General features: G+C 47.4%; 1 protein-coding gene across 2 annotated transcripts in view; it reads left to right on the forward strand.

The window, feature by feature from the left end:
* kif6 (kinesin family member 6) overlaps positions 1 to 14,402 on the forward strand; it is a 705,324-nt gene that overhangs the window by 647,625 nt on the left and 43,297 nt on the right. For both annotated transcript variants that reach the window (XM_085997944.1, XM_085997945.1), the window contains exon 19: positions 6,175 to 6,272. In XM_085997944.1, coding sequence (XP_085854070.1) covers positions 6,175 to 6,272 — 98 coding nt within the window. The remainder of the gene's footprint in view (positions 1 to 6,174; positions 6,273 to 14,402) is intronic.

A 14,402-nucleotide genomic window follows, 5' to 3' on the forward strand; every position in this document is an offset into this window, starting at 1 on the left:
TCCGAAATATTATGTGTACGGGTATTATAATACTACTCAGGACTCAATCTATTTGTCAATTTGTAATCTCTTCTTCTTAGGCAGTCCCTCGGAACCGAGGATGACTTGCTTCCACATTAAAAATGAGTTCGCAGGTGACTGATGAGTCCAATGCGGGACCTACAGTCTCTGTCACAGGTGGGGCAGACGGTGGTTGAAGGAGCGGGTGGGTGGGGTGCTTGGGTTGACGTGCGCTCCTTGTGCTGCCTGCGCTTGGCTTCCGCTTGCTCCCGGCGAAGAGACTCGAGGTGTTCGGCGCCTTCCTCGGCTCCTCCACTTTGTGCGGTCTTGGGCCAGGGATTTCCAGGTGTCGGTGGGGATGTTACACTTTTTCAAGGAGGCTTTGAGGGTGTCCTTGAAGCGTTTCCTCTGCCCACCTGGGGCTCTCTTGCCGTGCCGGAGCTCCGAGTAGAGCGCTTGTTTTGGGAGTCTCGTATCGGGCATGCGGACAATGTGACCCGTCCATCGGAGCTGATTGAGCGTGGTCAGAGCTTCAATGCTGGGGATGTTGGCCTGAGCAAGAACACTGACGTTGGTGCGCCTATCCTGCCAATGGATTTGCAGGATCTTGCGGAGGCAGCGTTGGTGGTACCTCTCCAGTGCTTTGAGGTGCCTGCTGTACATGGCCCATGTCTCTGAGGCATACAGCAGGGCAGGTATCACTGCTGCCCTGTAGACCATGAGCTTAGTGTCGGGTTTGAGGTCCTGGTCTTCAAACACTCTCTTCCTCAGGCGACCGAAGGCTGTACTGGCACACTGAAGGCGGTGTTGGACTTCGTCATCGATGTCTGCCCTTGTTCACAGTAGGCTCCCGAGGTATTGAAAGTGGTCCATGTTGTCCAAGGCCTTGTCGTGGATTTTTATAGTCGGGGGACAGCACTGTGTGGCGGGGGCAGGTTGGTAGAGGACCTTTGTCTTACGGATGTTTAGTGTAAGGCCAATGCTCTGGTATGCTTCGGTGAAGGTGTTTACGATGGTTTGGAGTTCGACCTCCGAGTGAGCGCAGATGCAAGCATCGTCTGCATACTGTAATTCGATGACAGAGGATGGGACGACCTTGGATCTGGACTGGAGGCGACAGAGGTTGAACAGTTTCCCGTTTGTTCTGTGAATTAGCTCCACTCCAGTGGGGAGCTTACTGGGTCGGGCGTCTCAGAGACTCCCCTAGTGGTATAAACGAGCGCCTCATGACGCTTCGACTCACCCTAGCCTGAAACCAGTGCGCTACGGTCAGCAGTGCGTACGCCCCAACACTGGAAGCCACAGACGAGACCAAAGAGGAATTCTACTCCAGCCTCGAACAATCCCTGTCCCAAGTCCCAACGGGCGACAAACTGATCCTCCTTGGCAACTTCAACGCCAGAGTTGGAAAGGACACAGACCTCTGGGGAGGTGTGATCGGCAGAGAGGGGGTAGGGAAAGCCAACTCCAACGGTACCCTCCTCCTGTCGAAATGCTTAGAACATGGCCTCGTCACAACCAACACCTTGTTCCGTCAGAGAGACAAGCACAAGGCTTCATGGCAGCACCCTCGTTCAAAGCACTGGCATCTGTTGGACTACGTCATCGTCCGAGTGAGGGACCGCAAGGACGTCCGCATCACCCGAGCCATGACAGGAGCTGACGACTGCTGGACAGACCACCGCCTAATCCGCTCTGTCATCTCCATCAATGTAGCCCCAAAACAGCGGCAGCAACAGAAACAATGCCGCAGGAAAATTAACGCTGGAGCACACAAAGACCCCGCCAAGAAAGCCCTATTCAGCCTGCGCCTCACAAACAACCTGACGACTCCCAGTGATGCAGAGACACAGAGTGCCCGCAGCGTCCGGTCTGCACTCAAGGCCTCCATAATCAGCACCTGTGAAGAGACGCTCGGTCACTCAACCAGGAAACACCAAGACTGGTTTGACGAGAATGACCAGGAGATCCAGGAGCTAATAAGCCGCAAGCACAAGGCATTTCTGATCTGGAAACAGCAACAGAACTCGAGAGCAAGAAAGCAGCTCTACAGAAGCCTGAAGGCCGAGGTCCAACAAAAAACTCGCGACCTAAAGAACAGATGGTGGGTGGAGAAAGCGCAGGAGATCCAGCAGCTAGCCGACAACCACGACGTGCGTGGATTCTTTAGCGCAGTCAAGACCATCTACGGCCCAAGCACCCAAGGCCCTTCCCCACTGCGGGCCAAGAACGGAGAGGTACTCATCAAGGACAGGGATGCAGTCACTGCCTGCTGGAAGGAGCACTTCGAAGATCTCCTTAACCACGACTCTGCCTTCGACACGAGTGTCCTCAACTCCATCCTACAGCATTCTACCCGCCACCATCTCAGCACAACCGCAGCCCGGCATGAGGTTGAAAAGGCCATCTGACAACTGAAGAACAACAAGGCCTCAGGAGCAGATAGAATCCCCGCCGAGGCACTAAAGCATGGCGGAGAAGCACTACTGGCGCGAATTCATGAATTCATTTCTCTTATCTGGAAGGAGGAGAGCATGCCAGGGGATCTCAGAGACGCCGTAATTGTGACCATCTTCAAGAAAGGTGACAAGTCCGATTGCAGTAATTACAGAGGAGTTTCCCTGCTGTCTGCCACAGGGAAAGTCATCGCAAGAATCCTCCTCAATCGCCTTCTCCCAGTGGCCGAAGAGCTCCTCCCAGAGTCGCAATGCGGATTCCGCCCACTAAGGGGCACAATGGACATGATTTTCACTGCACGTCAATTACAAGAGAAATGCAGGGAACAGCACCAACCACTGTACATGGCCTTCTTTGATCTCACAAAGGCCTTCGACACTGTCAACCGTGAGGGATTATGGAGTGTCCTCCTCAAATTCGGCTGCCCTCAAAAGTTTGTCACTATCCTCCGCCTGCTTCACGACGACATGCAAGCCGTGATCCTGACCAACGGTTCCACCACAGACCCAATTCACGTACGAACCGGGGTCAAGCAAGGCTGTGTCATCGCACCAACGCTCTTCTCAATCTTCCTTGCTGCAATTGTAATAAGGCCAAGCCAGCACTATAGGAACTCGGGTCAACCCCAAGGTCAACATATCGGGGTAGAAATTGCTGTAGGCCAATTCTCGGGCCTGAAATGGGCATGGAATGCGCACCCCAACCAGGAGGCCCAAGAGTAGCCCGCGATTGGGCCCTGGGCTTCTACCATTATTTGGGTGAGCTGCAGGTGTCCGTTGCGCCTCCACAGGTGGCTTGCCCATTTTAAAAAGATGTATTTCAGGCTTCTTGCATTGCTGGCAACTTCCTGAAGTTAAGTCCCAGGAAGGAGGGGTGGGGGCTGTGTGGAGCGATCGGCAATCTATGGAGTTGGGGGAGCACTCGCTCCTCCTAGCTCCACGGAAATATTTTTCAAAGATTATTTTTTAAGCTAACCTTTTGGTGCCGACCGTTGCTTAGGCTGTCGTGGCCGCTGAGGAATCCAAGCGAAGCAGACTCTGTTCTGCCATGTCCAATTTCCCAGAGTGCTCCTAAAGCAGGCGTTAGGCCCCGCATTTACATATGGGAGGTGTTGGAATTGTACTGGTCCTCTGGGCATGAGGAGCCTGCTTAACATCTATTTCCACCACTGGCTCTTCCTCATTTGTGACCTGTGACCTAATGGTGCTAGCTCCTCAAGTGTACGGTCTCCATCCTTCGATGTGTGTGCAGCTGTGCTGGTAACATTGCACAGCTCCGACCCTGCCTCAGCTTGTCTGCTGCTGAAACCTTCATGCATGCCTTGGTTACCTCTAGACTTGACTATTCCATGCTCTCCTGGCCAGCCTCCCATCTTCCACCCTACATAAACGTGTGCTTATCTAAAACTCTCCTGTCTGTAACTTAACTCACTCAAAGTCTCGTTCACCCATCACCCCTGTGCTTGCTGACCTACACTGGCTCCTGGTCTGACAAAGCCTCAGTTTTAAAATCCTCACCCTTGTTTTCCAATCCCTCCATGGCCTCTCCCTTCCCTATCTCTGTAACCTCCTTCAGCCCCACCAGCCTTCGAGATCTTTGCGCTCTTCCAATTCTGGCATCTTGTGCATCCCTGATTTTAATCGCTCCACCATTGGCAGCCGTGCTTTCAGCTGCCTTGGCCCTAAGCTCTGGAGTTCCCTCCCTAAACCTCTCGCCTCACCACCTCTCTCTCCTCCTTTAAGGTGCTCCTTAAAACCTACCTCTTTGACCACACTTTTGGTCATCTGTCCTGATTTCTCCTTCTGTGGCTCAGTGTCAAATAATGTAAGTTGTTATTGTCATTGTTCTTGGCGCTTGGCAAGAGGTAGTGAGAGTGAGGTGCTGGCATTCTATTCTGCCCGGTCTATTAAACACAGAAATTAAATATATATGTATCAAAATGCTGTCTCAGAACGTTATTTTCAAGCAGTTCTTACATTGCTTAGTGTGATACTTCAGAGCTTGTGTGCCAGTGAGTGAGTAGGCAGTCATAACAAACCAGGATAGTATTAGCCCTGAGCCTGGAGGAGGCCTTTGGCTTCACGCTCCCTACTCCCTCGATGTTGCCACATCCATATACAGGAAACTTTTTTTTATACGGGACCGACGTGGTGCCGGTTCATCAAAAATTCCGGATCACCGAGCGCTATAGTAAAAGATACGAGAGCTGAGAGCTCCGTATAAAGCAACAAACCCTGTTGCTTAGCAACAGGTTCAGAACAATGGCCACAAGTTACAAGCGTCTCTGTAGCTTAGCAACAGCTGTAGCCACACCCTTGCACAGCAACAGATGGAGGAAGGCAAGTAATATGAAGTATGAACCTACTCCTGAATTTTGCCGGTTAACCGAGATTTCCGGTTATTTAGGTGCCGGTAAATTGAAAGTTTCCTGTACTCTTCATGATAATGGCTTCCAACACTCCATTGGATTGCTTGCCGTGTTTAGAATTAAAGGTGGGAATTCACCCTCAAGGGCTTAAGGGGTCATCGCCAAACGGGGTCATAGTTTTACAATTCCTGCACTTCCTCCAGTCTTACTCTGCTGCTTTTTGTTATATTCCATCTTGTCCCACAACCAGGTAAGTAGTCTTCAGATTTTACAAATTCAGATGGCACAGACCTTGACATAGGTCAGACCAGTACATCTGGTCTGACGTTAAAACATCATACAGGTAGGTTGGTTTACAAGGATTTCCTTTGTCAAGTCCCTTTAATATTTCTGTCTCACTAGTTTTGAATTATAAATTGTTCGTTTTCAGCCATTCTCTTCTTGACATATCCAGGTCCGCACACACCACTTACTCTTAACTACCTACTCCCAACCTTCCTGAAATAGTTCCTTGTGAGAAGAGTTCATATCTGTCCCAGACAGGCTTGCCCTTCTCTCTAGAAGTCAGTCATCAAATCTGGCTATTCGTGCTCTTGCTGTCTCCATTCTGCAGAACAAATCCTTGTTTCCACACCGTGCTCACCCCCACCCTACTACAAATGCCTTTTAACAGCTACTCTTCATGATAATGGCTTCCAACACTCCATTGGATTGCTCGCCGTGTTTAGAATTAAAGGTGGGAATTCACTCTCAAGGGCTCAAGCTAGATTTTTAAGGGCACTTCATTTAAAATCTCTGGCCTGGATTTCCCTCCTGTTAGCTGGTTAGTTGTGGATCAGGAATATTGCCTGCCATTGCCAATCCGTTGCTAACTCACAGGTAATTCCTCCTTCCCCAAATAGTGCATCAACAGCAATTTCTTGATGCAGAGCTTTATTCTATATAATCTTCATTGTAGAAAAGAAATGATCACCCTAAAAGGTTGTGTGTCAAAAAATGTCCATCAAATAATTACTTTTTCCTTGGGGGAAACAAATTCTGAAACCAGAACTCTCTTTGGAAAACATTTATTATCATGTTCACCGATAGTAGCTCTACGTTTGAGGTTAAATTTTTCCAGATGGCCTCTCAAAAGACTAAAGTGCATGTGTATTGGAATGTGTCTAACACCTGCGTATGTTAATTGGAAAGCTGAAACCTAAGAGCTGCAGTTCCCACATGGCACTGAGCATTTCTGTTAGCAGCTTCTGTGCTTTTTAATCGTAGCCTTGCTACCCGAGGTGGTGGAGCTTTTTTTAAAAATAAAGTCACTTGAACGTTTTATCATTTTGCATTTACTGTTACTTTAGGCCCAACGGGAACAGCTGTCTGAGGGTGTCTGTCAAAGTACCTGGAAGAGCCCTTCTGAGACTCCAACAGCTTCCCAGAGGAACCTCCACAGCAGCAGGTGAGAGATAACACGTTAACAGCCTATGCCTTGCGAATTGCTAGGATATACAGTACTGGTTTTAAATCATCTTCCCCACCCCCCTCCTAATATAAAGCATTTACAACTGGTTTGAACTGATTTGGAAAATTTAGAGGGGTTGGACAGAATGCAAACAGATCAGAATTTGACTTAGTTTGGATCAATTCAGATTTGAAAATAAGAATTAAACTAACTGCTTGGCGGGGGGGGGGGGGGGTGGGGGTGCTGCTGGGTAGTGTAATGGGTTAGACACTAGCCTTTCGCTTCTGGAACCTGGGTTCAGATCCAGCCCAGACTAACGGGATGACAGCCTCTGGCCTGGATTTCCCTCTCGTTGACGGGTTAGCAATGGATTAGGAATATCGCCTGCCTGTGTCAATTCATTGCTAACCCACTGCAGTTTTCTCCCAGGGCCCTTATTTGCCATAGTGGGGGGAGTGGGTGCTTGGAGTGTTAATGCTGCACCTGAAAGATTTACCACTGCAATACAATTCTGCTGCAGTCATTAAAAGGTTTCAGCCAGTAATAGGGCCACATCACATATCAGCAGCTAGAAGGGCTACCAGATACTTGGATGTATCCCTGGAAACTCTTTTAGAACATCAGTGAGGGCAGGAATGCCCATAAGAGGGTGGTGCAGGCTGTATGGCGGGGTGGCAGAGGCATTCATTGTTACCTGCACCACTGCAAGAACTGCCACACAGGGCAGGATTTGGTTCCATGCCCTCGCAAGGGTAGCTAAGGTAAGTCTAGGCATTCTTGCCAATATACATCCTCTTCTATTATGGCAGCCTTCATCTACCTTTTTAATTTATTCATTCTCGGGATGTGGGTGTTGTTGGCAAGGCCAGTATTTATTGCCCATCTCTAGTTGCCCTTGAGAAGGTGGTGGTGAGCCGTCTTCTTGAGCCGCTGCAGTCCGTACGGTGAAGGTACTCCCACAGTGCTGTTAGGTAGGGAGTTCCAGGATTTTGACCCAGCGACTATGAAGGAACGACAATATACTTCCAAGTCAGGATGGAGTGTAACTTGGAGGGGAATTTGGAGGTGGTGGTGATCCCATACGCCTGCTGCCCTTGTCCTTCTAGGTGGTACAGGTCACGGGTTTGGGAGGTGCTGTCGAAAAACCCTTGGCAAGTTGCTGCAGTGGATCCTGTAGATGGTACACACTGCAGCCACGGTACGCCGGTGGTGGAGGGAGTGAATGTTTAAGGTGGAGATGGGGTGCCAATCAAGTGGACTGCTATGTCCTGGATGGTGTTGCGCTTCTTGAGTGCTGTTGGAGCTGCACCCATCCAGGCAAGTGGAGAGTATTCCATTAAGCTTCTGACTTGTGCCTTAAAGCTGCTCGAAAGGCTTTGGGGCGACAGGAGGTGAGTCATCCACCGCAGAATACCCAGCCTCTGACCTCTTTAAGCCACAGTATTTCTGTGGCTGGTCTTGCATTTATATAAAACCCTTCACGACCTCAGGACCTCCCAAAGCGCTCCTTACTCTGATGATTCCTTACTCGTTCTGTTCAGCATCTGAATATCATTTTTGCAAAGGTCAACCTCTGCAAATACTCAAGCATCTTCTTTACTCAAAACCACTCTGCCAACTCACATTACCTGGCTCAAGGACTACAGCTAGATTTTTAAAGGCACTTCCTTTAAAGGGTCAATGCACCTCCACATTTTATCATCATGACATGCTTGCACTCATCTGGGATAAAGTCACTTGGCCTTAAAATATCTTCACTCCCTCCAGTACTTAATTGGCTGTAAAATGCTTTGGGACGTCTTGAGGTCATGAAAAACGCTCTATAAATGTAAGTATTTCTTTCCAAAGAAAAAGGTGGCCTAACCAGTGCCACAGTAATACAGCCATGGGAGAAGCAGAAGGGCTGAAAACCCTGAGAGGTGCTGCTCAACATGGGCAGGCAGACAGGAGAACCTGGGCCGTACATTGGCAATCCTGCAGCTTGCCCCATCGTCCCCATGGTGACCTCTCGCCCAGAGTTAAAATTGAGGTTTAAGTGTCAGCAGAGAAAAAGAAATGATTAAACACTGTCCAAAAACATCTTAAGATTGCTTACTTTATATTACTGTGCCCTTTAAATGAACTGCAATGTGACTCCTACCAACCCTGGCCGCTTACTTGAGTGATTATTATTTTCACATGCAAATACCGGTAATCTGCGTACAGGACGCCTGTGCCTACATTTCGATTTGAAGATGAAGGTCCGCCCAGGTTCAGGCGGCAAGAGCTTCCTCTGTCTTCCCGCAGTTCGCTGGGAAATGCATGTCTGACATAAGAGGGGAGGAGCCCCGGCCTTACGGTGTCTGCCCATTTTCTTGGTCCATTATGCCCTGTGAATAGACTCACATGGGCATAATGCACACAAAGATCAGCCCCAAGGCGGCTCCATTACTCCAGTTCAATTTGCTGCTTTCGATTTGTGATTTTTTTCCCCCTGTCTATCTATGCATTTAAAAAAGAACATGATGTCCCTTTTACGTCACTGGACCTCTTTGCTATGTTTCAGATCAAATTCTCGATGCTTAGAAAGGCAGTCCGATTATAAAGCTACCTCTTCAAAAGAGGTTCCGAGTCCTCTCTTCCCTCTTCTCCCAGAATAACCTTTTCCTTTCCTGAAGGGTATTGGCTCCATAGCTGAAGCCACCTTCTCCCAAGTATCCATTCTTTATTTGTGAGCCTGGAATGTGAGGCTATTTGATCATGAAGTGCAACAAAGCTTGATCCTGTCTTCACTGAATGTCTACAAACTAACTTTATATGAGGTGTCTCTCGGTAATGATAAGAAACAAGAAGTACCTGATTTTTTTCTCTCATCCGAGCATAGAGTTGATGAAACAAACTGTAGTGGCACTGACTCCATCCTAGATCAGAGCAGTTAACTCATCACAAACTGTCGGGGATTGATCCTGGCATCTATGGCCCAGTTCAAGGCAAACCATTACCAACTGAGCCATCGGGACACTCCCCCGCGAATAACTCATTAACACACATCATAAGACTGCCTTTTCAAAAGGGGTTCTGATGGCTTGTCTCCCTCTTTAAGTAGTTCATTGGATTTAAAATTGAAATAATACTTGAGCAGGAAATGTGTAGGAATGGAACTTTTGTAGATTAAATAGTTGCAGGACTTGAAATTAGCCTTTGATTGAAGTTGTTGGCTGAAGTATTTCCTCATGAATGCAGTAATCAGTATTGGTTTGTGTATGTAGTTATTTAAAACTTGAAAATAGCCAGAGAATTTGTAAGAATGCCTTTGGTCTAAAATATGAGCAAACACCACTTTTTTTTTTTAAAGTGTTTGCTTGTCTCCCCCTTCCCCAAGGCACCCTCGTAGAGCATGGCAGGTTTATATCCCTTTTGTTATCCGTCTGTATGTCTGTGAGCAGCAACTTGTCCTAGTTAACATTCATCCCTGAGCCAGCACCACAAAATCAGATTAACTGGGCAGTGTCAGCTGTGACTCAGTGGGTAGCACACTTGCCTCTGAGTCAGAAGGTTGTGGGTTCACTCCAGGGACTTGAGCACATAAAGCAAGGTTGACACTCCAGTGCAGTGCTGAGGGAGGGCTGCACTGTTGGAGGTGCCGTCTTTCGGATGAGACGTTAAACTGAGGCCCCGTCTGCTCTCTCAGGCGGACGTAAAAGATCCCATGGCACTACTTCGAAGAAGAGCAGGGGAGTTATCCCCGGTGTCCTGGCCAATATTTATCCCTCAACCAACATAAAAAAAAAAGATTATCTGGTCATTATCACATTGCTGTTTGTGGGACTTCGCTGTGCGCAAATTGGCTGCCGCGTTTCCCACATTACAACAGTGACTCCACTTCAAAAGTTGGTTGTAAAGCACTTTAAGACGTCTGGTGGTTGTGAAAGGCGCTATATAAATGCAAGTCTTTCTTTCTTTTATTTATTCCATTTCTCTTTGTAGGACCTTGCTGATAGTAAACTAGCTGCTATGGTTTGCGACTGCACTTCAAATTTAATTAGTTGCCAGTGAACTGCTTTGCAGTGTTCTAAGGAGATAATAAAGCACCAATAAACGCAAGAGCACGTATGACAGATGTCAGGTTGAAAGTACAAGCGAGAATCAGGCTGAATATAGAAAGTTCAGAGAGAGAGTATGAGAATAGATTGGCAGCTAACATAAAAGGGAATTCAAAAGTCTTCTATGGGCATACAAATAGTAAACGGGTAGTAAGAGGAGGGGTGGGGCCAATTGGGGAGAAACTACAAAGGGATCTGGGGGTCCTGGTGCATGAAACACAGAAAGTTGGTATGCAGGTACAGCAGGTGATCGGGAAGGCCAATGGAATCTTGGCTTTTATTGCAAGGGGGATGGAGTATAAAAGCAGGGAAGTCTTGCTTCAGTTATACAGGGTACTGGTGAGGCCACACCTGGAATACTGCGTACAGTTTTGGTTTCCATATTTAAGAAAAGATATACTTGCTCTCGAGGCAGTTCAGAGAAGGTTCATTCGGTTGATTCCAGAGATGAGGGGGTTGACTTATGAGGAAAGGTTGAGTAGGTTGGGCCTCTACTCATTGGAATTCAGAAGAATGAGAGGCGATCTTATCGAAACATATAAGATTGTGAGGGGGCTTGATCGGGTGGATGCGGGGAGGATGTTTCCACTGTTGGGTGAGACTAGAACTAGGGGGCATAATCTTAGAATAAGGGGCTGCCCTTTCAAAACTGAGATGAGGAGAAACTTCTTCACTCAGAGGGTAGTAAATCTATGGAATTTGCTACCTCAGGGAGCTGTGGAAGCTGCGACATTAAATAAATTTAAAAAGGAGATAGACAGTTTCCTAGCTGATAAGGGAATTAGGGGTTACGGGGAGCAGGCAGGGAAGTGGACGTGAGTCTAGGTTCGGATCAGCCATGATCCTATTGAATGGCGGAGCAGGCCCGAGGGGCCATATGGCCTACTCCTGCTCCTACTTCTTATGTTCTTAATAAGGAGACACAGAGGGCATGGATGAGGTACTAAATGAGTACTTTGCATCTGTCTTCAAGGAAGAAGATGCTGCCAAAGTCATAGTGAAAGAGGAGGTAGTAGAGATATGGATGAGATAAATGTTGATAAAGGGGAGGTACTAGAAAGGCTGTCTGTACTTAAAGTTGACAAGTCACCAGGACCGGATGGGATGTCCTAGGATGCTGAGGGACGTTAAGGAGGAAATTGTGGAGGTACTGGCTTAGTCAACGGGGCTGGTGCCAGAGGACTGGAAATTGCAAATGTTACATCCTTGTTCAAAAAAGGGTGTAAGGATAAACCCAGCAACTACAGGCCAGTCAGTTTAACCCCAGTAGTGGGGAAGTGGGGACAAAGTTAACAGTCACTTGGACAAGTGTAGATTAATTAAGGAAAGCCAGTATGGATTTGGTAAAGGCAAATTGTGTTTAACTAACTTGATCGAGTTTTTTGATGACGTTGATGTGGTGTACATGGACTTCCAAAAGGTGTTTGATAAAGTGCCACATAATAGGCTTGCCAGCAAAGTTGAAGCCCTTGGAATAAAATGGACAGTGACAGCATGGATGTGAAATTGGCTAAGTGACAGGAAACAGAGAGTAATGACAGGCTGGTGAAATGGATAGACACGTGGCAGATGAAATTTAATGCAGAAAAGTGTGAAGTGATACATTTTGGTAGGAAGAACGTGGAGAGGCAACATAAACTAAAGGGTACAATCCTAAAGGGAGTGCAAGAACAGAGAGACCTGGGGGTATATGTGCACAAATCATTGAAGGTGGCTGGGCAGGTTGAGAAAGCGGTTAAAAAAGCATACGGGATACTGGGCTTCATAAATAGAGGCTGTGGGCGCGATCTTGCCAGCCTTGGGGAGGTGAGTTTGGAGGCGGGACTGCCGGGAAAATGGCAGAATCTGGGGGCGGGTGCCCATCCCGCCCCCAACCCGCCTCTGTGCCATCTTGCCAGGAGGCAGGTAGCCGACCCACGCCAGGTCCCGTCTCCTCGAGGCGGGAAGGGGATTACAGCCACTTAACTACCTGCTAACTCCCTGATTATAATCGCTCAACCATTGGTGGCCGTGCCTTCTGTTGCCTCGGCCCTAAGCTCAGGAATTCCCTGCCTAAACCTCTCCGCCTCGCTACCTCTCTTTCCTCCTTTAGACACTCCTTAAAACCTACCTCTTTGACCAAGCTTTTGGTCACCTGCCCTAATTTCTCCTTATGTGGCTCGGTGTCAATTGTTTTGTCTTGTAATACTCCTGTGAAGCACCTTGAAGCATCATGACTCACAACACCGCAACCCCCCCCCCCCCCCCACCAAACACCTACCAGTAGCCATATAATCTTCTGGGAGAGGGGAAAAAAGTTAAGAAACACACGGCCAATTTAAGGGGAAAAAGTTCTTCTCCGATCTCCTTAGGTGATCAAAATTAGTCCAGGAGAGCACATTGACAATGATTTATATTAGTTAGTATTCCACCTACATTTTTGTATGCCGTGATCTCCACACCAGCCAGGAACTGATCGAGCTCTTTTTGAAGGCATGCAACGAATCAGCACTCACCACATGAACCAGCAACTTGTTCCATAGGTTTACTATCCGCTGGGAGGGAATAAAACCTCTCAACATCTAACCAATTCTGCCCTTGCGTAACTTATACCCTAGTCCTCCATATTGGGGCCAGAAATTAGGTTCGGGGGCTTGCCGCGCGTGCAAGCCCCCGATGTGCACTTACCCGGCGCGCTGACATTTCAATCCTGGCCCGCATTGCATTTCCTGTCACTGGCCCGCTTCAGGTCCTGCCGCGCTGTGCGTGCGTGACCCAGCGGTGTACTTAGTGTGATGAGCCGGCTGGGATCATGTGAGCACTGGGCAACCAATGGGAGGTTGCAAAAGTTCATTCATGAGTTTGATAGTAAGAACTGTCAAACTCATGAAAACTCCTGGCCCCAAAACACTACTTAAACTTGAAAGAAAATTTAAAAAAACATCGCACTACTTAAATAAACTATAAATAACTGTAAAAAACTAATTTAAACAATAATTTTAAATTTTGAAAAAAATTATTATATAAAAAATCGGGGCTAAAAATACACTTACCTTACTGTAAAGTCTTCAAAAAAAATGAACCTGTGGAAAAATTTTCTAATTTTACTTAATAGACCACTTACCTGTTAAAAGTAAGTACTTACGGCTGCTTTTTCCACGCGTAAAAACCGGAGTCTTTTCCCCACGGGCAACTCTAATAAAAAAAGGGAAGTTCAGCGCGCACGCGCTGCCTGAAACGTCGTACGCGTTCCGGCTCTTAACCCCTTGGGTCAGAGGAGAGGAAATGCCGGTTTTCCCCGCATGCGCCGTGCATGCTGAAAACCGGCAATTCCTTCGGGCCCACGCGTGAGTACCCCGTCCGTACTCACGCGTTGGGACAGGAATTACTGGCCCAATGTATCTAATTGAAATAATCTGCCAATATGAACAGTCTAGTCCTTTCATCATTTTAAATATATCTATCAGATCACCCCAGAGTTTATGCATCTCTAAAGTAAATAGATCCAGTTTTTTAAGCCTATCTGACTAACTAAGGTGTTTTAAGCTGGATATCATTCTTGTGGCCCTTCTCTGAACCTTTTCCAAAGCTTCTATATCACGCACCATGTGACAATATCGTAAACAAATTCAGAAAGATTTCCTCGGGTCGCTACTTCGAGTGAAATTGTAAACCCGAGTGCAGCTGGAGAAAATCAGCCTCCACAGGTTGCGTGCAACAATATTGGATGTCGGCTTTCAAAAATTCCTGTCGAAGGAAACTTTGAGATACGGAGATCTTCGTGGATTCAATTTTAGTAGCTTATCAGGGTCGCCAGTAGAGGGCAGCGGAACGGAACATCCCAGCCATGTTCCAGTCAGGTGGGGTCACAGGGTACGAGGCAGTAGTTCTTTTTGTCATGTTGTGAATTATCTAATTCAGTAGTAATCCTAAGTGGTTTCAGATGAACTTCAAAAAGCTCCTGTATTTAATTATATTTCAGTTTACTGCACACTTGACTGCAACCAGAAGAGTATTACGGTATTTAATAGTTAAGTGCATTTTAATGGATCTAAGATCTAAGAAA

Source organism: Somniosus microcephalus, chromosome 9 (assembly GCF_052327205.1).
Source record: "Somniosus microcephalus isolate GS21.2 chromosome 9, FLI_Smic_1.0, whole genome shotgun sequence".
In the NCBI taxonomy this organism is placed as follows: domain Eukaryota; kingdom Metazoa; phylum Chordata; class Chondrichthyes; order Squaliformes; family Somniosidae; genus Somniosus; species Somniosus microcephalus.